Source organism: Pomacea canaliculata, linkage group LG13, assembly GCF_003073045.1.
Source record: "Pomacea canaliculata isolate SZHN2017 linkage group LG13, ASM307304v1, whole genome shotgun sequence".
NCBI classification, from domain to species: Eukaryota; Metazoa; Mollusca; class Gastropoda; order Architaenioglossa; family Ampullariidae; genus Pomacea; species Pomacea canaliculata.
The window spans coordinates 4,329,720-4,354,002 of NC_037602.1; the positions used below are offsets into that span (position 1 = coordinate 4,329,720).

The following is a 24,283-nucleotide window of genomic DNA, read 5'->3' on the forward strand; positions in this document are numbered from 1 at the left end:
GTTGATACAGGTCCATCGAAATTGCTGCCGAGCTGCAGAGAGTCCTATATTTAGGCAAGGGCAAGTCTTGATTCTAATGTTTTAAAATTATCAATGAAATGTGACTCTGTTGACAATTGTCGGACGATAAGTTGACAGGTCAAAAATCATTTTGGTGGCTGTTATCGTAATAGATGAGGAACCAAAAGTGAAGACCCCCAAAGATTTATGAGCAAAATATTTAACGGATTTCAAAAAAAAAGGTTTTAGTAATCTTTTGATAAGTTGTGAATATTATTCAGGCTGATGCATACAAAAGGAGACGACAGAGAGTCGGTGACATGCAAGTTGACAAAATTCTAACACCCTTCTCGGAATTCTTGAATACTGACTCTTTGCATGAGGACACATATTTTCTCTCTCACTAACACACAAACACATGTTTTCAAAGATTCAAACGAACAACCTCCACACCAACAACAAAGAAGAATAAAAAGGTGCGAAAAGCTGTTAGCACAGAGGGTGGGACAGCTGACCAGTCCTGAAGTTGATGACGATGTCCAGGAAGAAGACTGTGTCCGACATGCAGTTGAAGACAATCCAGTGCGTGCTCAAATCGTCGTTGAAGAAGGATATGGCCACGGGCAGTATGATGAGGTTTGCGATCAACAGAACCAGCATGAACAGGTCCCAGTAAAATCTGAAACATTCAGGAAGAGATTGTCTATAACCTCCGTGCAACCTGTTAGTAAAAATACCGGTGAGAATGGTTTTGCAGTGTCCCCTAAGAGACACACGTTTTCACATTTTTTTTCACTGCAGCTTTTTCTACGTGTCTGTCTTACAGTCTTATTATTATTATTATTTCATAACGACTACCAACGCCATGGGCATCATCGTGGCCGTCACGACGTCTGCTGTGGCCATTATTGCGGAAGCTACTGGTTGACTACCAAGACACTTAGCGCATGGAACACACTGTTCCTAGGTATTTGTGGGATTAGTAAGACCTTCTTCAAAGCCATGGGGAGGGGGATAAGGACTAGGGAGCGACTGGCAAATGTCTGTGATTTTCATGTTGGTCTGCCACTGTTGTTCTTTTTCTTTGTGTACACGGAGCTGAGATTTCCCGGTAATGTATGTGCCGAGGCCTTGAGTGCCTCCACACTGTGTGTTTACACCCCAAAGCCATTGTTTGCTTACCATCGAACAGTGGCACAGTGAACGGAAAAAATCTTTTTCTTGTCTAAATATCAGCGCAAACTACAAAGAACTCCGAGAATAACTTTCCTTCAACTTTGACGCACTGGCTAATAAAGTCCGCCATTGAAGACAACACTCGAAAGGAACATTTATTTCCTACCCACATACTGTACTTGGTGCTTACAATGTCTATTCACCCATACGCCCTTGTCTATTTATCTCTCCATCTATTCCTCCGCCCACCTACACAACAAAACCTGTAAACACCGATCACAATATTAAAAATTTCACATAATAATAGTAATAATGTCAATAAAGTCGAAATCATGCTCACATAATTGTTCGCCTACCCATTAAGGCTTCTACCCATAAATTAAGCAAGCAATGACATCCCAGTAAATCAAAAATATCAAATTTTGTTTTGTCGCAGTGTATGCGCGCATTCAAGTTTTTCGTTAATTAATCAAACACGGTGCATGAGTATTTTCCCTTGGCTGAAACATGTTTGACGGTTAGTTTCGGTCAGAGCAGTTTTCTTCCAGTTTAATTGCTAATTTGTAGTAGGGCTGTCTTTTGACATCGTCGAAAGACTTATCATGCTTTAATTAAGATCTCTATTCTGAAAAAAAAATTAGTCCCTTCCGTCCTTTCCGGAACCGCCTTCAGCCCACTTTCTCTTTTTGCGCTCGCCAGCAAGTCCTGGGCTTCTGAGCTGCTCTGATAATTACTTGCTTCCATTTTCCGAACCTAAGCTCAGCAAACAGACAGCGAACATAGCAACAGCACGTGGACATTGATAGTTTTCAGCATCCCAGCATGCATGCAGGGCGGGCAAACACTCGGTGGTCCGTTGTTAGCCATCGACTCGACTAACGAGTCCATACGTGCATCCTTCTGCTCGTCTGGGACCTCGGTCCCTGCACCTTCTGAGCGTGCCAGAACAAAGGGAAGGGCGAGAATCATGCGGGTAGATAGAATCATTTTATCGAACGATCATTTTGTGCATGACGAAAGAGAGAGAGAGAAAAAAAACCAACATAAACCCTTTGCAGAAATATTTGATCGAGAAGGGAGAGGGAAGAAAACATTTGACAGACAATGTTGGAAATAGCTAACCGAACACGAACTTGTGTGGCTGTCCTCATGGAACGCAGATTCGTGCAAAGATAGCGATGACAAAACATTGTGAAACATATTTTTGATGTAGACTATATGTGCCTCAATCATATGATAGTCCATGAAAAGGATGTAGCTTGGCGATTAATAGGAACCGTGACTTTTCTACAAATGGAATCAGTCTGAACGATGGCGACCACTGAATGGACTTGTTGACCTCACAACAAACAGTAATCCTAATGTACACGTCATGAACAATGAAGATGAAGTTCTTCATAAAAAAAAGATGAAAAGATTCTAAATAGACACGACTGAAATATTTAATTTTGTTAAATATGACTGAAGAGCATCGAACGCACGGTGTTGGAACGTTGAATATTTGGTTTAGTAAGTATGCTACAGTGGCTTGGCAAAAATAGAGTTGAACTATATTATTGTTTAGTTATCAGGAAAGTGCCCAACTAAGCAGGAAAAAGAAATTATTTTATTAGCCTCACGTACACACACCCTGAAAAAAAAACCCACATGAAAGCAAAGCGGTTTAGGGTGTAGAGGGGAAAAATTCACTCACTCGAGTACCTCCCCACTTTTTCCTTCCCCCCGTCATCCAGGAAATGAAAAACATGATCTATTGGGACAGGACTGGGATGCTGACTTGACTTTTCATTTGCAGGGGCCCGGATGCGATTCTCACTGAGCTGCAAGTAAACCGAACCCTGATGAAAAGCACCTTAGGGTAATGAGCCCATCGCAGTGCGGGTGTCCAAGAGAACAGCCAGGACCCAAACCGTCGGTTTGCCCAGAAAATGCAGCCATTAAAATGCAAATCAGGGGCAACAGCACTTCAAAATATATTCTCCAGGGAATTTTTATTTAGAAAGAAACTTTACGGAACACTATGATAAATGGACTAGAAAACCCCACAGCTAAAATTAGCAACAGATAATTCTTTAATTATACTGCGTCTAATTATAAATGCTATAAAGTCATTTTGTTTGTTTTTGTTTTCAATGATAGACGCGACATTTTTATGGTAGAATCTGTTTCTCAATTGTACTTTCCACTCAAGCTGTGTCCAACTCTACCAATTATAACTCTGGAAGAACGTATGTCCGGTCTGAGCTTGCCTCCCTAAGTGAGTTTGATGCATCATACATTGCCATTCGCCCCACTTAGTGATGTAGATGACAAGCTTATCGCTGTCAAATTCAGATGATAGTCTAGCTCCACATGTCCAAGCATTCTGTTCAGCCTGCCGGGCGATGATAAATGAAAAAAGTAGCGAAAATGAAACATAGATGCTTGTACTGCTTCTCTTTCTTGAAGGAAAGGAACTCCCTGGGTACCAAAGACTGGGTGGGTGGGTTAAGTTGGTGTCTTGCACCGAACCAACAACTAAGGTTATATCACAGGAAAACATCTGGTCCTGTAAAGATCACCAACAGCAAGCAAATAGAATTTTTCCACTGGTAATATGTCCAAAAAAATATCCATGCGCCATTTAAATATGATTTTCTACTGATAAAAATGTTTGAATACTGACAAGGTGCACCATCAGACTGGTGACCACACAGTCTGTCCACAAGAAGGTGCAAACTAGCGCTGGTTCTCTCACAAACAGATGCTGATTTTTTTTCTGGGCAAAGATCCCATGAACTTTGTGTTTTATCAGCCTTAGCACACTTGAGTTCTGGAGAGATGGACGACAGCACTCCTGCTATCACATGAAAGTTCTTCTCGTCAGCACTCAGCAGGCTTACAGATAAGTACAGAAACCTCTGTCTGAACTTTACATTCTTTCTACCTTCCCCCTTCTTTCTCTCTCTCCGCTTGCTTTCACGCTCTGTGCACGTGTACGTGTGTCTGAATAGTTTTTGGGGAAATAAAGCTTTTGGCTGACATTTCCTTGAATTTCATGATGGCATCCTTCGCAAGAAATTTCACCTGTTATTACGTGCATGATCTACTGAGCCCTAGCTAATTATTTTAAACAAGCCCAGTGGCATTCAGGTGAGTTCTTTTTGAACTTCAAATACCGCTAACAATGCAAAATTTTTATCTGGAAATATAAGGGAATTTTTTAGACCTGATTTAAATGGTGTTTTGCTATATTGTTCAAAACAGCTCTCAGGAAAAATATACTTTTTGATAAATATGTTTAGCCATTAAAGATCAGTAATCTGGTAAGTTCTTTTAACAAGTAAGCATACACTTTTTTCTATTTTTCTGTTTTCTGATTGGCTGTCTGTGCGTGTGTCTAAATATCGTTTTGTCAGTCTGTTTCTCCTCTTCTCTTCCTTAAATACCATCTTTGTGAAGTGAGGAATGTGTAGACATGTATTGGCTTTAAGCCATCACTCCCACCACCCCAATGGTAATCATTAAAACGGTTAGAAATGTCTTCCAGTAGCGGTTGTAGATTTTTGTTTTTTTCCTCTCTGTGACGTCACAACAAAAAATATGGTGGCCCAAAGTTTGAATTCACTACTTCCGTCTGAAGGCGCGACGCTAGATGGCATTTCCTGGGTAAAAGAAACGGCAAGCTGTTAGAGAGAATCGACCTCAGGTTTCCAGCTCTTCATTGTCCTCAGTGCTATTTTCAGCTCCACCGTTTTCTGTGATTGCTGACGCTGACACTAGAATTGGAAGCAAGTTTTTTTTCTGTTTTTGACTAAAAGGAAGTTTATTCTTTTGGAAGTTTTCTCATTTGGTCATGCCAGATAAACTGCCGATGACATCAGGTCAGCAGCATGATATTCTTTTTCTCGGTCACTGTCACAGATCTTTCCGATCATTTAGCCCTCCGTTCCTCCCATCCATTAGCTGCCTTGCGCTGGGTACAGTAAGGACTCCCAGGACAGGCAAAGACGAGCTAGACAAAGGTCAACGGGGCAAAATTGACGTCAGCGTCCATGCCAGACAGACGCAGACGACGTTTTCAACTGTTTCGACTTTCCCCGACTCCTGGAAAAGACCCCTACCCCTCTACTTCGCCTTCAACTATAATGACCAGACTGGCTAGGGGAATAATGGAAATGGCGTTGCTGGTGGTCTTGGTGGTGGTTGTGGTAGTGGTGGGGACCCACGGTGTTGCACAGAAAACAGAAGAGGTTGGGGAGGAGGGGTAGGTCTTTCTGTCAGTCCTAATCTCTTGCGTTATCAGCTTTGATTTTCTCATCCAGCTCTCGGCATCCCAGAGCAAGCAAAAAAAAAAAAAAAAAATTGCAGCTGCTGACCACGCAGAAAGCCTTTCTCAGCCATAGAAACAGCGAATGAAGCAGCAGCTCGCCCGCTCAAAGCTTGCATCCCCCTACCCCAAGCCACCCTCTCCCAGCATAGCCCTCCATGTTGACACATCGGGTGCTGATCGACAGACGACATCAATTCCATGACGTTGCTAAATGGAGCTCGCGCCTTCGGCCTGGTCGGTGCGCGGTTTGCATTGACGATTTAATTCTTCATGTCAGCGCGTGGTATCGTGTTTTCTACCACTTTGCTGCTGTGTGCACCGGCATTACCGCAGACTCCACCGTTTTCAATGAGATAGCCATTAAATTTATTCCCGTGCCAATGCTCTGACAAAGGTCAACGGCACCGAACTGTGTTTGTGTGTATGTTCGTGCGTGAGTTTGTTTACGTGTGAAAGTCTCGGGTGGGCGTACATCAATCTTGTCTGTCGACTAACCGTTACCTTTCTGTCTGCGACCTCATTGTGACCTCTGACCTCCTGACATCAGCAGCTTTCTGGAGTCAAAAGACAGGATGGGGAGAAAAAAAGGGAAATAAGTCTTACATCAGCAGGAAAGGTGCTCTACCCTGATTTTGCAGATTTGAGCTGTCAGGATTTTTTTCTTTTTCTTCCTTATCTTCTTGGAACCATCTTTAAAGGACCACGACCTGTTCCAAAGCCAGGCACAAACCAGCGTGTAGACAGAGACTTGAGTTCTTCCTCTGCCTGCAGCTCATGGCGGCCATGCTTTTTATCTCATGACGCAAGGATCGACCTTGTCACTCACACTGCTCATGCCTTATTAAAAGCACGCGCTCACGCTCAATCACGAGCAAGCTACAAAAGGGTTGAAGGTGGGGGTAACGATGTAATTATTTACGACAGCATGACACTCTGCTGCTTCATTATTGAAAGTCTCCTCCATCCACACCTCGTTTCAGATCCTGGCGGCAATTATGCCAGTTGGCTTGTTTAAAGTTGGTCTGGTGGATCTTACAATTCCTTGGTATACCAATTCAGGCTTAGGGAGGGAGAAAAAAAAATACCCAGAGAGGGTTCGGAATCTATCCACCAGTAAGATACACCGCAATTTGCACACAATCAATGTTAGCTTCTGTGCTTTTCTGTGGAACTAGTTTGATGGAAGAAATTGCACTAAGAACAAATAAACTAACTTTGTTGATAAGCCCCTCGGACCATTTCAGTAAGAGACCTAATAGGTCTGCTGGTATATACAAATACAAAACAAAACTACGAACACTCATAAAGCAATTAGCCATAAAACCGAGAGAGGGAATGAAGGGACGAATAAAAATCCTGACCTGCTGAGCGTCTTTGTGTCTGTTCGTCTTTTATCTCTCTTTCTTCAAAGACTTCGCTTACACAGGAACAAACAGTCTGGCGTCACAAAAGAGTTTTCTGTGAAAGGGAATAGGGGAATTCTGTGTTCCCTGTTGATCCCTGACAAGTAAAAGGTGAGTCTAGTCACGTGAGAAGCTTGAGGCCAGCCCAAGTGCTGCTTCAACACCAGCGTGATTAGATTAATAAGATATATTGACCGAGGGTGGGCAAGCAAATTGCTCGAGCGATGTAATAAAATGTTTTTTTGCCCTCTAGAGGTCCATGCGGGGGCAGCGAAAAATTTGCATTAATCCATTGATTGACTGGTTGGTTGTCTGGTTCATTGGTTGGTTGGTTGCACAAACTGTTCGATAAATAATTGATGTCTTTTTTTCTTGCGGCTATTTATTGTGATTTTGTCTTGTTTTGTTTAATTACTGTGGGTGTTTGTACCTCCTGTGGCTGTTGTGTATGTCCTCTATCCTGATGGTGTAATGTTGGTATAATTCTGCTAATGCCATTTTAAAGCTCTTAGCGGCTTTTTCCACCTCAATAAAATATTAAATTTAACAGAAACATAGCACCTGATCATGTAATCCTGCATCGAGCAGGTTAATAATGCAAAAGTCCAGGCGAAACGTGGGAGTCTTGCATGAATGATTTTATCCTCCTGCTCCTCCTGCTCCTCCTCCTCCTCTTCCTCCTCCTCCTCCTCATCATCATCATTAATTGCTGAGACTAAGAAGCCATTCATAGACGATTTTCCTTTATGTGCTTGTTGTCAGCAGCCTTCATAGTAAGGTCAAAGGAAGTCATTGACATTGTTTTCCTATCTGTCATTTTTTTTCTCTTGCCCGATATTTCCTTGGATGGAGGTTAAAGGTCACGTAGTTATGGCTTCTACAGGGTGCTCACAAATTCAAGCGACCATTAAAAAAAAAGTAAGAATGACGCTTTTTCAAATATTAACACTTCAGCATTTTGATGCTATTAAGAAGCAAAGCACGACCCAACGACCTAAAACTGTATAATTTTATTTTGAAAATCGACACTTTATTGTGTGCACACAAAGAGCATACACGCGCCATTGTTGAATAACGATTCTGTCCTTTGTGCATGGACGCCATTTGTGTGCCATTGACTTTTATAACTACACTTAAAAAAAACTACTTTTGGACCTTCTTGTAGATACATTAGAAAGCCACTGTATTTTCCATTTTTGAAGAAAAAGGGATGAGACAGGATTGGCAGATTGCAAGAGGTGGTGTGGGAGCTAAAAAGAATGATATAAATGTAGTTTTATATTCTGAGTAACTTCTACGAACAGAACAACACACTTAAACATATAATTTCTATAACATTTGTGCTTTTAAGAATATGCGGGCTTGTAAACATGCTTTATTTGTAAACATCAGTCTCGATTTTGTTTGATATGCATGGCTCCACACACAAGAATCCAGCACCTTCTACAGCTTGTTGTCTAAAAGGAATAATTTCTCAACAATATAAGCAGCATTTAACAACAGAAGCAAATAAATAAAAGAGTCTCAAGTTTCTAAAGTTATAAAACGAAGCAAACTATTGTCTCCCAGGTCCTGAAGACATAAAGATGAACACACACAGACAAAACAATTGACTGCACAATTGAGACAGACAGTTGTCCACAGTTCCAGCCAAGATAACCTGATGTCAAAGCCTTCTCCAAACCTACAGTGACGGTGATGTCCAACAACAGACTTTCACGACCAGCCGGCTTAGGGGAAGGAGTTAAGGTCCATGATGGAAGCCTCCATGCCCCACCCAAACCTGACACAACTGGCTCAGCAGCCGCTGCTCGGACAATAAACTTCGGCTGGCCTCATCGTCTTAATGAGGCTGGTGAGGAGAAGCAAGCACATCGCCACAAGTGCTTCGCTCCATCAATCAAGTCTGTCCGTCAGCTTGCTTTGCAGACAAACGCCGAGAATGCGGCCACGAGATGGGAAAAGCGTCTGCGAAGAAATGTTCATGCCATCTGTACACTCTGCCACGGTAGTACACAAGAACAATTTCTAAAATGGGATTTTAAATGTAAAACACATTAAAACCCTCATCCAGTTAGTTGTGTGAGGTCCACAGCAAACAGAATTGTTTTTACTTCTGTGGAAACTATTTCAAAATCTGACTTCATTTCAAGTTCTTAATCTTTGTAAACAGACTGAGTAGGTTTTGTATTTCATATCTTGTTCTTTTTATTTCTATTTCTTTTGATTTTGATCTTAGCCAATTAGTCGATGTTACAAGAGTTCTAAAGCTATTAAATAATAATACTTATGGGAATTCATGATCTTACAAACTGGTGGAAGTTGCTTTCTTCTTATTTCCTTTCCCTAACTTCTCTTTCTTTTTCTTTTATGTACGTGTTAATGTCGAAAGCTGCAGCATCAGCAGTCTTCGTCCGTAATGGTTGCAGGAGGCGCTATTAAAGGGAATGAAAAGGAGATTTGCGCATGTTGGCTTTACAACCAAGCCATTGCCTCAGTTAAACTAATCAGAGTAGGCATCCTAGTGCACTGGGGTTGTAGTGGTTCTCTTAGTGTGTGTGCGTACGAGAGAGAGAAGAAGAAAAAGAGATAATAAGAAAGAAAGAGCAAGCTTCGACGCCCACCCAGATAGTTACTACAGGTGTGGTTCACTGCAAAGGCAATGCACAAACATCTGGAATTGTAAGAAAGTTCTTAAGCGAGGTTCTATGTCTACATCGTAAAGACAGTGAACAGCAGCAAGCCACCCAAAACGACTCCCCGTTCTTAAAACCAGTTTCTCGAACTAATAGTAAATGAATTCACTACGCATTTATTTATTGACGAGCTTTTTCCCTTTAGCAGATCTTACTGTTTATATATAAGAGAAAACTGTTTCAAAAATACGGGTTGAAATTTCTTTCAGAAAAATTAAATTATGAAAACTGCTGATTCTTCATTGATTTACTATTATCAGCTGGCGCCCACCTTAGCTGATGCGTGTCTTTGGGTAAGTAGGGGTTGACAATGGTACCCACTTGTCCTTCACAGTCTATCCAGTAAAATCTTTTACATTTTGCAGCCAATTTTATTTCTTTACTCTTCGATTTCGACTCTCTCTAAGGTTCCCTAAAGGACTGTCTAAGAAAAAGTGTTCTGTCGGGTCACACCATCAAACCAGACACGAGTCCGCCACTTGCTTTTAGAGAATGTTTTTAGTGGCCACCAGTGTCGTGTAACGGTCTTCAGGTAGGAAAGTTTCCTCAAGAAGTAAGTATTGAAAGCCGGGATTCTGCGTAAAGCAGAATGGGTACTATGAGGTACTTAAACATTTAACAGGCAATCCAATTGTATTGTTGATTCAAATCCTGTTCAGCCTAGTCACGGGTGCCGCTGTTGAATTTTGCCGTGCAGATGCCATCCTTGGTCAGAGTGTTTCTCAAACACTTGTCCATAAAGTTGTCAGAAGAGATTTCACAACCTCTAATAATAATTACGTGGGCGAGAAAATGTGTTTATTTGTGCTCTCATACTTTAACCCCCTCCTCCAAAAAAGAAGGAGTAATCATCAACTTTATTATGTGATTTTTTTGAAGAGCTGAAGACTGAAGAACCAAAAGTTTGACTCAGCTATTGAAAGAATGTTTGGTCTTAAAACCACTTATTTAAAAGATTAAAATCCACCCACTGTGTGTCATCCTTTTGACATGATGATTTTTTTTCAAGAAGCACCGTTGAAACCGCACAATCAGGAAGGAGAGAAACGGGAAGGAAGTAGGAACAGAAAAGGGTGAAGAAGAGAGAAAAAGAGAGAAAGAGACAAAAAAAAAGAGATTCATTAAGAGAACCTGGAAATGTGACGCAGAGGGTTAGGCCAGACTACACTGAATCCTTCAACTAACGGAAAACCGTTCTAGCCCAGCATTAATTGGTCTCTTTTCCACGAGATCTCGCCAAAATCAATGATTTTACACCCTCTTGGGGGATCGCGTAAACTGCAGACACGACATGCGCAGAAGGAAAAAAAGACATTTGGCTACTTCCGGTTACATAAAGGGCTCGTTTGAAGTTTCTCCACGCAAGGGCCGCAAGTTTTTGCAATCCCTCGTTATACCTGCTTTTTTTAGCGGATATAATTCATAACGGAAACTCGTTATCATTATAGAGTGTCGGGGAAATTAGTGTTGTTAAGAGCAAGTAGTCTGATTTGCCATGAAGTCAATGTAGAGGAAGAAAGGAACAATACACACTCTCTGTTAAATACCATGCTGAAATATATTTGTTTAGGGACTTCTTTTGTGTTAATAATTAACGCTTTGACCACGAAACCACAAACAGATAAATGATTTTCGATATATTTCATAAAAAGTGCTATCGCTCATACTCGGTGGCCTGAGAAAAATGTGTACCCTGTTTAGTTAATGGAGAAAAAACGTGATTAAAAATTTACATGTTTCTTTGAAATAAGCATACTTAAACAGAGAAAAGGGAGAGAACTAAATATTTTGACAGTGGTTCATACATTTCTTTACACACTTGTGTATCGGTCAACCAGAGCTCTGATTCGATTCTTCAAAAGATAGAAGGTACACTTTACAATTATTTTTGTCAAGGCTAAGCGAACTGACATTTTCAGTAAAGAAAAGAGAAAAAAAAAAAACGGTCAGCGGATAAGGAGGATGAGGGAGACAACTCTCTTCCCGTTTGCCGGTCGTGAAGCCCCAGGCAGAGGCTACCTCATCACGCTGGGCAAATGTCGTTGTCGTGTCGGAATAGATTTCTCAGTTCTCTCTCAGGAAAGGTGCCAAACATTTTCCGTCGAATGTGCGGTGGAGGATATCCTGCGCGAGTCGATCACGTTCGACATCCGGTTTCCGCTGAAACGTGATTTTTGCGGAAAAAAACAGACAAGTCTCGGAACCGCCTAAGGCACTGACAGAGCATTTCGAAACGTTCAAGAAGAAAGCGCTACACAAAAAAACAAAAAAAAAAAAAAAAAAAAAAAAAACAACAAAAACAAAACAAACAAACCAAAACAAACCAAAACAAAAAAAATAAATAAAAAATAAAAACCACACACAAAAAACAAAAAACAACAACATTATGCTGGAGGAAAGAAGGGTGTAGTAGAAACACGAGCACCTGTCAAAAACTCACAGCCAGAAGCATGACAAAAAGGACCTTTCAGACGTCTTTGTCACCGGACAGAGCTTCGGCTAACAAGTAGTTGATTGGACGCAACATTCTCAGAGGAACGGCATCTGGTTTACTTTGAAACTCTTTCAATGTACTTTATAGATCACGATTTATGCTTTTTTCTTTTATTTAGAAGTTGTTCGAGGAATTCATTTTTGCAATGAATTCGCGAAAGGCGAACGCTAGGTTTCTGTGACGAACCATGTGAAGGTGAGACGGAAGCAACAGGTGGTAATTGTAATCAGGCGAAACTACACAGATAACAGCAAAATATTAATAAAACTGTTACTGAAGACAAACAACATCCACGAACGGTTACATTACTCATCGATATTACTGTAAAGATGCAATTAAAACAAAATTAATGGTTTTAATATTAAAGCCCATGAGGAAGAATAAGAACTGACAGAAAGGAGAGAGTGTGTGAGTGAGAGAAAAAGATAGCCTTTGTGTTTTTTCTCTACAGCAATTTAACATTTAATAGTAGGAAGATGCAAATAAATATATCTGAAAAACAGTTTGGATTATTGATGACATTGTTCCCGTCTACAAATGCAGCACCACTTCCTCTCTAAGAAGATAACGAGAATGGTTTTATCAGTTATGGTGCTATTTATCAGAACATTATTTAAATGTTTAAAACTAAAAATATTACACAAAAACGGCCATCTACACATTGTCACAATAAGCAAATAATATTCTTCTTATTTTTTTATTCTGAAGGGAATATTTATTGCGCAAGATGCTCGTATTGAAAATATTCTTTTTCATGTGGCGTTATATTGCGGTGCACCCAGCAACAAGATCTTTAGGTTTGTGGCAATTCTCTTCTTAGATTGTTATCCTCGGGGTAAACTGCATGAAGGCTTGTAAAATCCGTGCATAATATCCCATTTCCAGACCGCTAGAGGCCGCTAACGATCTGCTAGCGGGACAAAGGCGGCTTACGTAAGCGCCCATCACAACTGTCCAAGCCACGAGGATGCCAGAATGGAGGCTGAGAGCATGACCCCAGTGCCATCAGAAGCCTGCTCCATTAGGAACCGAACTATCATACGCCGACACTGAGAGGGAATGGTGAAATCGGTCACCAAGTGCTCAGTTGGTCGGTCCAGCACCCTCCACCAGCTACAGGAAATCAACTCATCACTTTCTGAAAGCCACCTGTCACACAAAAATAAGTGCCAGGCACGCAAAGTTCAGATGATTATGTTTGATGAAGGCGAAAAAAATTCGCTTGAAGAATTATTGTTGAAGACGGATCGAGTAGTTGGTATTATTTTCATTATAAAGTAAAACGCAGTGCAAGATAGTATTTCCACAAGTGTGGGTGAACTCTTTGAGTTTCTTCTCTCAATCGACACTCGCACTAACCCACAACACAGACATCAGGATTGTTTATGGATACCCAAGTTGTAAACGCCTCACAATGAGCGAGCTGGGAACATAAGTCAGGGAACAACCTTTCACTGTCCGGCAGGAAAGAATGGATTAACGGGAAGTGAGATTACTTCTTGAGGGGAGATGGACAAAGAATGACCACTAGAGTAGCCGGCACTGCCTGGGCTACTTACCTCCCTTTTTCGGGTCTAATGGCTCTTTTCCGCCGTAAGTTGGGCCTTGGAGTGGGTGTAGATGTACAAAGGTGACGTCAACAGTTTGACCTTCTGTTGATAGACGCGTATCTTGAAGACAGAACGAGGCAGCTGGTTCAAGCTTTTGATAACAGTATTTTAATCCAGTCATGGGGAAAAAATTATTTTATTGGACTTTATTGTGGAGAGCTAACAAAAGTGCATCGATTGCGTTTGCGTGCACTCTGTTCAGAAGATGGCGATGCCTACGCAAATGTTTTCTCGGTGAAGGTCTGCAATGTGTAGTTCGTTTAATACACAAATCACAGAGAGAGAGAGACAGAGAGAGAGAGACAGAGAGAGAGACAGAGAGAGACAGAGAGAGACCGAACGTGATGTGAAGGAAGGTCTGCAAGCTAGAGGTTGCAGAAGGCTGGATACGTCAGCTTCAGAATTATCTCAGCCAAGAAACAGGATATTTTCTGGTTTCTTCAATTTCTTCCAGAAATATTAGAGGTGACATGCCCTCAGCAGAGACTTTGTGTCTGGGAGAGCGAAATGGAAATTCATTGCTGAGGAACTAAAAAGAATTTTATGTTGCAATGACGTGTGCATTTGGCTTGCCATTCTTTTAGAGGAATACAAGTGTCAAATTAAATCTCTCTCTCTCCCCACCCAGAGCTTCCGACGACTGATTTTTTTTTTCTTTCTCGTAGCGATCAACCTATTTTCCAGGTCTAGAATCTAGAAGCAACAGTTCAGTGTGATATGTGTTAAAACATACACGTGTACATATGTCCATGGGTGTGGATGAAGTGAGAGGTGTGAATAGTAAAGCAAGTGTATGAATGTAAAGGTACGCAGGCAATAAATGTAAGAGAAATTTAGAAGAGGAAAAAAAAACCCAAACAAAAAATTATGCAGCTTCAGTGGTAATATAAAATTAGCACTCTGTACAATTTCATTTCTCCCTATCAGCTAAACGAGAAAAAAAAAATAAACTGAGTAGTTTGAGCTGTCTCACACATGTTTCACGTGACACACTGCACGATCACGTAACCCATGGGTGTTACGTGACACGTACCGAGGCGACGAAAGCACGTGAGCTCGCGCACGGGGATGAAGGACTCGGGTCACCGTCGATGCTCAGTAGTAGGAAAATACCCGGATCGGGGATCTCGAATTTAATCAACTCGGCATCCTGCGCAGCTTCTCATCCGTATTCTCTTCCAGCTCAGAGAGCTCTGACATCCCCGCCTCCACCCCTCTCTCAAACCTTGAGGCTCCTCCGACTTCCCCCGCCCCCCTAAAAAAAAAACAAAAAAACCTTCCTCATCCTCTCTGTTCCTCCTCCCATCACCGACACGCTGATCAATGCAGGGCGCGTGAGGCTCAACACGATGTTGCACGCAAAGCAGTGACGAGCAGCTTGTGCCAAGACTACTCCACACCATAGCGAAAAAAAGAAAGGTGAAAAAAAGAAAGTTCTAGAAACCTCTCTTCATATTAAAGTGGCAAGAGGTAGGGGTCACTAGAACGCTGACGTTAACTCCTCAGTCCCCAGCCCCAAAGAATGACATCCACATCCATCTCGTTAGCACATTCTCTTTTCTTGAGAGAGAACGAGGTGTTAAGTGCACGTCCAAATGATTCAGGAGGGAGCCAGGGTGTCGAGAGGGAGGAGGGGGAGAATGGTGTTCATTTACTTTTTACGTAAGTTTACATTTGTGTCAGCCTGTCGTTAGGACCGAGTGTTGGAGAGGATGCGCGGGGTGTCGGCCATTGAATTAGCTTCAGACCGTGCGTCTGCTTTGTCAGCAGAGAGGTCAACATGAATCTGTTACTGTCATCGGCAGAGTCCTCCCCTCTCTCTAGCATGGCAGGCAAGAAGGGCACATCCTGGACCAAGCCCCTCCCGGGTCCAGTCTTGCCCCAGCCAAGTCCGTATCACGTTCTCCTGCGCCGGAGATGCAGAAAGATGAGAAAAGGGAGACAAGCCCGGGAAGGCCACGAGCTGAGCGCGTGCTGGCTGCGTGATTTCTGGGGGATGGGGAAGAGGAGGAGATGGGGGATGGACACCAGGCCCTGACTTTGTTTCCTCAGTCTGACCTTCACTCCGATCTGACGCCATTGCTGCCCTTTCAGGGGAATATAGGGGAAATATAAACAACGGGGAGCGATGCCAACCGCGTTAATTCTGTGACAGCTTCGGAGTTACAACATATTTACGTCTCATTCTGCAGTTCCTCGGAGGAGCTCCCGGTATTATTTACATTCAAAATTGTTTGCTCGCAGTCGTCCTATCACACTCTCTTCTATTTATCTACCCATTATCTATTCTTCTCGTGTCTTTATTTTAGTATTCTCACCCAGTACTTGTTTATTTTCTTTTATCGCTTTTCACACCCTTAAGATGTCTTCCAAACCCAAACTGTTTGCGCCGTTTTTAAAAAAAATCTTTATAGCCACTTAGCTAGTTTCAAGAAGACACTCTATCGTATATGCACTAAATCGAAAAAAAAAAAATGTTATAACCATAACAAAGGGCTGAGAAAAATAAGCCAGTCAAATCGCACTAGAGCTCTGTGCTAAAGAGTCTGGTAGCTTTAATAAAAAAAAACCTGGTTGCGTAGCGCTAATTTTTAAATAAAAAGTAGCCAATCAGAACGCACTACACAATTCTTCGCAAAAAATCACGTAACGGTGAAATTGTGCTGACGTCGGTGATACGGCTGTGGCGTGCTGTGTGACGTCAACGAGGGAGAGGAAGTGTCAGTCTTCGAGGATTTGAACTCAAATGATCGGTGGTGTGCCGTTAGTTGGATTAATGTATATAAAGATAGAACAAAGATGGCTATGAGCAATGTCCAACCATATCATCGCATCAACTCACACTGGCATCGAGTTGACGTCACCGGAGGACGAAAGAGATAAAAGAGTCCCGTGTAATTTTTCTTATTGAACACAACATCTTAAAAAAACATTCATATTTTTTTCACATTAAAAGACTCGAAAATAGAGGAGATTCAAACTGATTCTACTCTTTACAAAATCCTAAGCCGCTTTACTTTGTATTTACAACCCCCGTTCTGTTCTGAAAGAGGATACCTGTCAAATAGTTCTCTGGATAAAACTGTTGTTTTTCCCAACGTTTATCCCGCAGGGACCGTAGTCATAAATCGTGGTTATGACATTGTTGCGCTTGAGCAACGGGTGGAATTCAAGGACAAATTTCTTGTCTCTGAAACCAGAAAGCCATGTCCAGACCCCGCAGATGTAACTTTACCCATGAGGCTACAGTTATGAAGCAATGGCAACGATGATTTAAGGTAAAGTAGCATAAAGCAATTTTAGCGGGATCTGCATATCACTTCTCAGTTTATGGGACAAGATGTTTGTCATTGTTGTCCTCCACTTTGCTTCGATTTGGTGGAGGTGGGGGCCAACGTTTCATCTCCTTTCCCAACTGCTGCCCCAAATCTGTTTTTCTGAGGTACCAAGGTGGTCTGATGGAGAGAAATTTTTTCCGGAATAGATGTGGATGTGGATAGATACTTGCGTGTGTGTGTGTGTGAACCTGTCTGCCTGCCTGCCTATCATTAGTGCATGCACGTAAAGATGAGAGCTAATGTATGACAAGCTTTGATGGAGACCCAAACTGCAGGTCTCAAGGGCCGCCATTGCTGGTAACTAGGTCCGGCTGCTCGTTAGCCCCTCGCTAACGACGTTGCGCGCGGGAAAACGATTTTGCCACGCAGACGTGGAAATTACAAACAAATATAGGTTTGTGATTTGATTGTCTGAGAGAAATGTCATCATGCTGCCCCAGGCAAGTGTGAAGGTGCGGTGCGGGAGAAGTGGCGCAATGAATTATGGGAATAATATTCCTCTCTGAAAGGGGGAGGGACTGGTAAAAATCGGAGCGGGGAGGGTAGGTCTATATTTTACCCCTGGTCAATTGTGGTGAGAGTGTTTTCTAGCTTTCTGTCAGTCTGTCTATGTTACTTTCTGCATGTATAGATGTATATCTTCTTTCTTTCTCGTGAGACTTCAGAGCTTCTTTGCACCAAACTGAACATGCTTAAAATATACTTTAAAGCCATACTCAAAATGTCTTGTGAACTCCTTAGGCGTTTACTGTAGATGCTATTCATTCTTCTTCTCATTGTCATTGTCGTGCACACATACATAACGCCCCATTCCACATATAGACACTTAAAAAAGCAAAAACCTTACTCCTGCGAGATAAAAGAAGATTTCTAAGAAGTGTTACTTGGGTTTGGGTGGTACATGAAACCCTCAGCCTTACCTGTCGGACCTAATTTAACCGATGCATCTTCACTAAAATATCTAACCGGTTCATGGACGGAACTCAGCTCCACGTCATACTCCCCTCTGTTCAGTCTCCTCGTCTCAACTCCACTCTACTCGATGGAATCATACCCAATACCCCTGTTCAAGCATGGCTGTGAAATTTTAGGAACGTCCCCTTTGGTCGCTAAAGAAAACATGTCTGGCAACACTTGAACAGCAACATTGGCACACTTTGATCTTTAGTATAATTATTTTACACTTTCTCAGTATAATGCGAGCCAGGTGACTGTCCATTGGCTTCTCACCCAATTCGCTGGTTTTCTCAACTTCTAGCTACGCCCGTTCCATTATACATTTCAGCAATCTGCTGTAACATGGAAACTACATTATAATATTCTTCTAGAATGAGGAAATGTAGGTAATTTCTAAGAATTTAGAAGTGGCCACGGTATCGAAATGTGCATTTTGCAGCTGGCACAGCCATGTTACCACTGAACTCACCACTAAAAAGACTTCAAAAAGAAAACAAGAAGAAGTGCTTCCAGACCTTCTTAGCTCGTGCCAGCCTCTGAAACAGCACCTGGAGGAGAAACACTTAGGACAGAACGCAAAAATCTCGTGCCGGGAGATAACTCATGGGGGAAGGAGCCTCACGCTTATCGTTACGATGTACGAGAACACAACGAGATATGAGATCATTCATAGGTGAGATGGCATTTGACTTCCTCTCCGGCGTACGTTACAGACATGAGCAGCCATGCGGCATATCTGTGTGTCTTCCGCAAGACAAATGATTTATTCATCTTTTTCTTGCCACCATATTGGTGTCCTGGGACACGAGAGGATAAATAGCACGACCACAAAGTTCATACTTGCCATGGCTGCTATTTATACCGCCATCTAATGGCCTGAAAATGGAGAACTTCCGCCGCTTTGTACCCACAATGCACAGCTTGCTGACTCCGCACGTGGCGTGAGGGCAAAAAGGGAATGGAGATGGCGTCACGGGGCTCTCGAAATAATCCGGGGCTCGCCACTGGTGCAACGTCCTGACGCACGTGCAGCAAGATATCTAGCAGGCGGATGAATACATGCATGGTGAGCCGGCGAGATCGATTCCCCCACTCACACAGATGAAACAAAGGCACCGCCAGGGATTTATTGGACTTAATATTATACATCAACCTCTGATTTCATCTGATTCTGGCCAGGAAATCAGGACTCTCAATGTGCGTTTTCTTTCCTGTTTCAGCAAACATTGTTACTATACCTGAGTATCAAAAGTCCTGATCCGAGGGTATAAACATCTAGTTAATCACACATTCCAGCTAAAGTATAAACAATTATGAAGTATTAACACATACATTTACCTTTTTTATATTTGTCAACCTTTTGGAGATTTTTATTTCTAAGCTAAAAAGATTTTATCTGCTGTTGTTATATTCGCCTAAACATCCAGAAAACAACACTGTGTTTCTCAGTATGTGGTCTAAATCCCCGATATACAGAGCAAAAGATACTTAATTGCCAAGCGGAAATCCTTGTCATCTTGAGATTCACCACTTTGTAGAAGACTGGAGTGCCTACCCCCATCTACCTCCAGATGATTGTCTACATCCGGAGCAGATCCTGTATGTAATAGTGAATTACCGCCAGGGGTAACCTTTTATATTAGATGTACCTCCTTCCTATTTCGAAGTTTCTTGTCTAAGACATCAGGGTAAGTTAAGGGCAGGAGTAAAAGAGGCGGAAGAGTATTAACATCCACCTCCTAAAGGTTGTTTGAGAAGACAGAGCAGAGATGCTGCTGGCATGGAAAGGAGAATGGAATTCAAGCCGTGGACACTGGTAGACCGGATCACCAGCACGCCTGGAAGTCTAAAGGAGAGACTAATTTTCTTTTTTATTTTTCGTGTCGAATCTCTTTTGTGATCAGTCAGCAGGGAAAAAAACTCTAAACCAATTTCTGCAAGGAAATGATCGATGAATTCGGTTATTCTCGACGACCTCCACCTCATGGTAAAACGCGCCAGTAGGACTTAATATTTCGTGAAGGTTTTGTTGGTTTTTTTTTGGTTTTTTTTTACATGTAACAGCCTTACAGTTATATGATAAAACATTGTTGATACTAATGATAAATTTTACAACTAGGTTCCATCTTGTGTTTACGAAATCCAGAAACATCCCCACCTAATTCTAATTGTTCTAAAAGTTAGGACATCTAGTACTTAGTGGTATGCATATCCTTGCCTACATAAGATTATTCTTAACTTTACTTCTCGGCAAAAAGGGATGTCTTAATTAAAATAATTTTCTCTCTCATATGCGTGCATGAGAAGGTGTGTGTTTCAGTGACAAGCGTACTTCTCTTGACTGCTCCCAATAACTCTCCACGCATGTATGACTTGAATTAAAACAATGGATGAACAGTGAATGAGTGAATGAATGAATGTGTGTATGTGTGTGTGTTTGTGTGATCTTTGTTTCCGTAGCATACGAGCCTCCTTCTAAAGGACACGAATGTTTGTCTTCAGGATACAAACCGCCTGCTGCAACCACTCGATGACACTTTATTCCTTTCATCTTTTTTTTTCCTCAGTTCTGTCGTCTGAACAACGTAAGCTCAGTTCTTGAACTACTCAAGACTTCCACTGCGCAGGCGCAAAGGCCATCAACAACATCCTTGTCTTTTAGGAGAAAGCTGCTAAGAGCAAAAAGCCTGTAGATTTATCTTTGTGTTTTGTGTTTTTTTTTTAATTTTTCTGTCTTTTTTCATATTTTTTGTCTTGTTTGTTCTTTGAAAGGTCATGACAATTGACAAATATTGATGCAGTCACCTGTAAGTACTTAAGACTTACAACTTTCTGCAGCTATCGTATTCACTATAATTTGCAGGGGTGAGTTATCTAACACAAGGATAGAAGAGACAGAATTATAAAACAAAATCAGAAAGATTTCATCTTTATCCTACTTCTCCTCCTCCTTTCATCATAATCCTCCTCATTATCATCATCATGGTGACATTACAATTCATAAAATAAATTAGTTTGTAGCATGTAGTCTAAAACTTAAGTCTGAAATAATCGACAATGCATATGAAGAGAAAAGCTGCTGGTGACGCCATCTTACAAGATGGTCGATGGTCTGTGGTACAGTGTAGCGAGGACTGAAGGAGGAGAGCGCATGTACGGGAGCAATATTTTGTCGAAGGCGAGGAGAGTCAGTCAAAAGTGAACCCGGAGCAAAAAGGTCAGAATCAGTAGATTGAAAAAAATCAGAACAATGTTAAAGAATGCGCGCGCACACACACAGAGTGAGTGAGAGAGATAGAATAGTTCAGCATGTGGATGAAAAAAGCAATCCTTGCCCTGAAGACATATAGTCGAGATTCAAATTCTTCTTCTGTCCCTGAGACAATAAAAGGCAGTTAACCTCACACAAAGTCCATGAGAACTCATCTCTGCCTTCATGAGTTTAAAGTTAATGACTCGAATCATTTTATAAAAACATCAAAACAGAAATAAATGACACAACATAGAAAGTTTGTGTAAGATATGAGATGTTACTCCTAGGAACAGTCTGGAACAGGCCATGGCGCCAAGAGCGGGTAACCTGGCCAACAATAACACGCAGACTACACACAACGGAGGGAAAGTGGAAGCCAGGCAATTTCCCACTTCTGTGGATGGAAATATGATTAGTAATGGAGGTTGATTTGGGGGATGGTGGCATTATCAGCTACCTCTTTCTTACCACTGAGTCACCATCGGGTGTATTTCTCTCCACTACCTTCTTTCTCTCCCCGTGTGCATCGATATATATAATTATATAGATAGATTCAGAATGTGTATGTGCGTATAAATAAAATTTACATATATATATACATATACACAATTTTTGAGTCCTACAATTTTTCTTCCCTTGTTTTTCTTTCCTTAGTCTCTTTATTTCTGCCTTCGTCATTCGTTTCTGTTTTATCTCTTTTTTTTTTTATCTTTTATTTGAAATCTTTGTATTCTTTCTTTCTCTCTCTCTTCCTTATTCACACACTGATTTATCAGTCACTGACTGATTTCCTTACCCACTTCATGGCTGTTCTCATCTTTCTCTTTCTCCCTCTCTCTTTCTCTCTCAGACAAGTATGACTGATTTATTCATTGGCTGACCGGTTTTCGTACTTATTTATCTCTTCGTCAAGGACCGTTTTTCCGTTCTTCCACTTTGTCCCTAAACATTTTTTCCTTTGTGCTGACATTTACGCATGCGCATCACTGCCATAAAGTCACGCCATCGCTACAAGCCTCGAAACTCCTTCTGATGCCCTCCTTTCAGTCTTTCACTCAGCATCTCTCTCTGCCAATGTTTTGACATCTTTTTACAGGGTGACTGGATTTTTTAAAAATCAAACAACAGTGACCCCATGGGTTACGTATCTGTCACAAGTCGTTATTCTTCCTGCCTGCTTGTATTTTCTTCTTGTCTGCCTGCCTGCCAATCAATAGATAAGTTTCTCACCTACCTTCAACCCTTCATGGACGTATGCAAAACTATCTCATTTTGTCTTCTTAACCTCATATTTTTTTTGTTTCTTTCTGTGTTTTTGGGGGGTTGCTTCTTATCGACTTTTTTTATTTCGAGTTCTCTTTTCATGTCTGTTGTATAGCAGGAACGATAACAAAGATTTTTCCTTACACCTTTTTCTTTTCACCCATTCCCTCCATTTCTTTCTATAAGTTTGTTTCTCCTTAAATTAAATTATAAAATCATTTAAACACCTTTAATGTAGATAAGTATTTTTATTTTAATATGACATGAAATTTTCTGAACACATTCCCTTTCTGTAAACTATGTAAACAGCAGCATAAATACAATTATAATAACCTATCTCAGCTTAAGTGACTATAAATAAGGACTGTCATTATTTGCTTACATACAAAGCGAAAATGTCTTATGTCATGAACATTATAGAGACCAATAGTCTAACCGGTAAGCTCATTTCTTTGTTCATTTATTTCTTTGTTCTCCCTCTCTCTATTTCTCCTGTCTCTGAGTTTTCTCCCCGCTCTCCTACCTCCATGGGGAGGAAGTGTTCGACAATTTCAATTTCCCTCGTGCACCCTGTGTGGATAGAGTATGATGGTAATCCAAGCTTCAGACTCCCTTCGTGATTCACTCACTGGTGGACGGTAAGGTTGGGTCCCGGGGGATTGTTTTCACCATTCTCCATCGCCAGCAAATGATTTGTGGTAGACCAGCAATGCACCCTATTGTTCTGACATCTCGTGAGTGCAGCTGCACCGAGACTTTGTTCCAGGTAAATACCGCTCTCCCAGGAGAGACTATAAAAGGCAGCTTATCACACACAAAGACCATAAGAACTCAAGTCTGGCCACTCTGCCCATCATCATTTGTCTTTCATGCCCGCTGCTTATTTAAAATCCGCTTGAAAGCCAACGGAAAGGTTCAAAATAAACAGTTTGCATGTGCATGTCAGAGGAATGTGTGTGTGTGTGAGTGTGTTTGTTTGTGTGTGTTTGTTTGTGTGTGTGTTAAAAGTCATGCGGATTTGTATATGGTTGAGAATTTGGTGCAGAAGGAAAGACATTTTTTTTTTTACTTAGAAATAAGTGCAAACCTTTCTGATGGGCTGTATACATAGAAAATGTTTAAAACAAATATTAGGTTTTATGAAGTTTGATACATGAAAAGATGAAAAAAGTGAGGCGTGTACATCCGATTCTCTCGAAACCAAATTATCTGTTCTTTGATTTCGAAAAGTGATAAACATTTATACGTCTCTGTGTTTGCTGATTTCGCTCAAAGTTTCATTACCTCCAGGCCTATCCTATCTCGAGTCCTGCTGAGCGGTGAATGCTGGGTAATAGAAGTTGAAACTGGGTTCAATTTTTTTTTTCCGTTCACATTATCGACCTGATAAACACTCTCAATTACAATTGAATTACTGTTGCTTTGTGTTTCTCTCCCTCTAGCTCTATTCTCTTTCACACACATAAACTACACACACACACATTTGTTTATTTATTTTGCCCTATTGACCTGTGACCAGAGATAAAAAAATATGTAAATAATTCTATAAATTTCTTTCTTTTTTTTCTCTTTTAACTCGTAGGGCTAGTGAGTGTATTTCTAATTTTAATTAATTGTGATGCCAACCAGAAACAATTCTCACGTATCATTCTGTATGTATCGTTTCCTATTATTGCATGTATGGAAGCAGTCCACAAAGTGTTGTTTTCTCTGAGCTCTTTTCAAAACCTACAGACTAGCTTATAAGGCCCAGGTAAGTGTTACAGCGCATTAGCTATTAG

General features: G+C 41.3%; 1 protein-coding gene across 4 annotated transcripts in view; it reads right to left on the minus strand.

Moving 5' to 3' along the window:
- The window catches only part of LOC112553938, a 127,324-nt gene that overhangs the window by 20,087 nt on the left and 82,954 nt on the right, over window positions 1-24,283 (minus strand). For all 4 annotated transcript variants that reach the window (XM_025221439.1, XM_025221438.1, XM_025221437.1 and 1 more), the window contains exon 3: window positions 516-679. In XM_025221439.1, coding sequence (XP_025077224.1) covers window positions 516-679 — 164 coding nt within the window. The remainder of the gene's footprint in view (window positions 1-515; window positions 680-24,283) is intronic.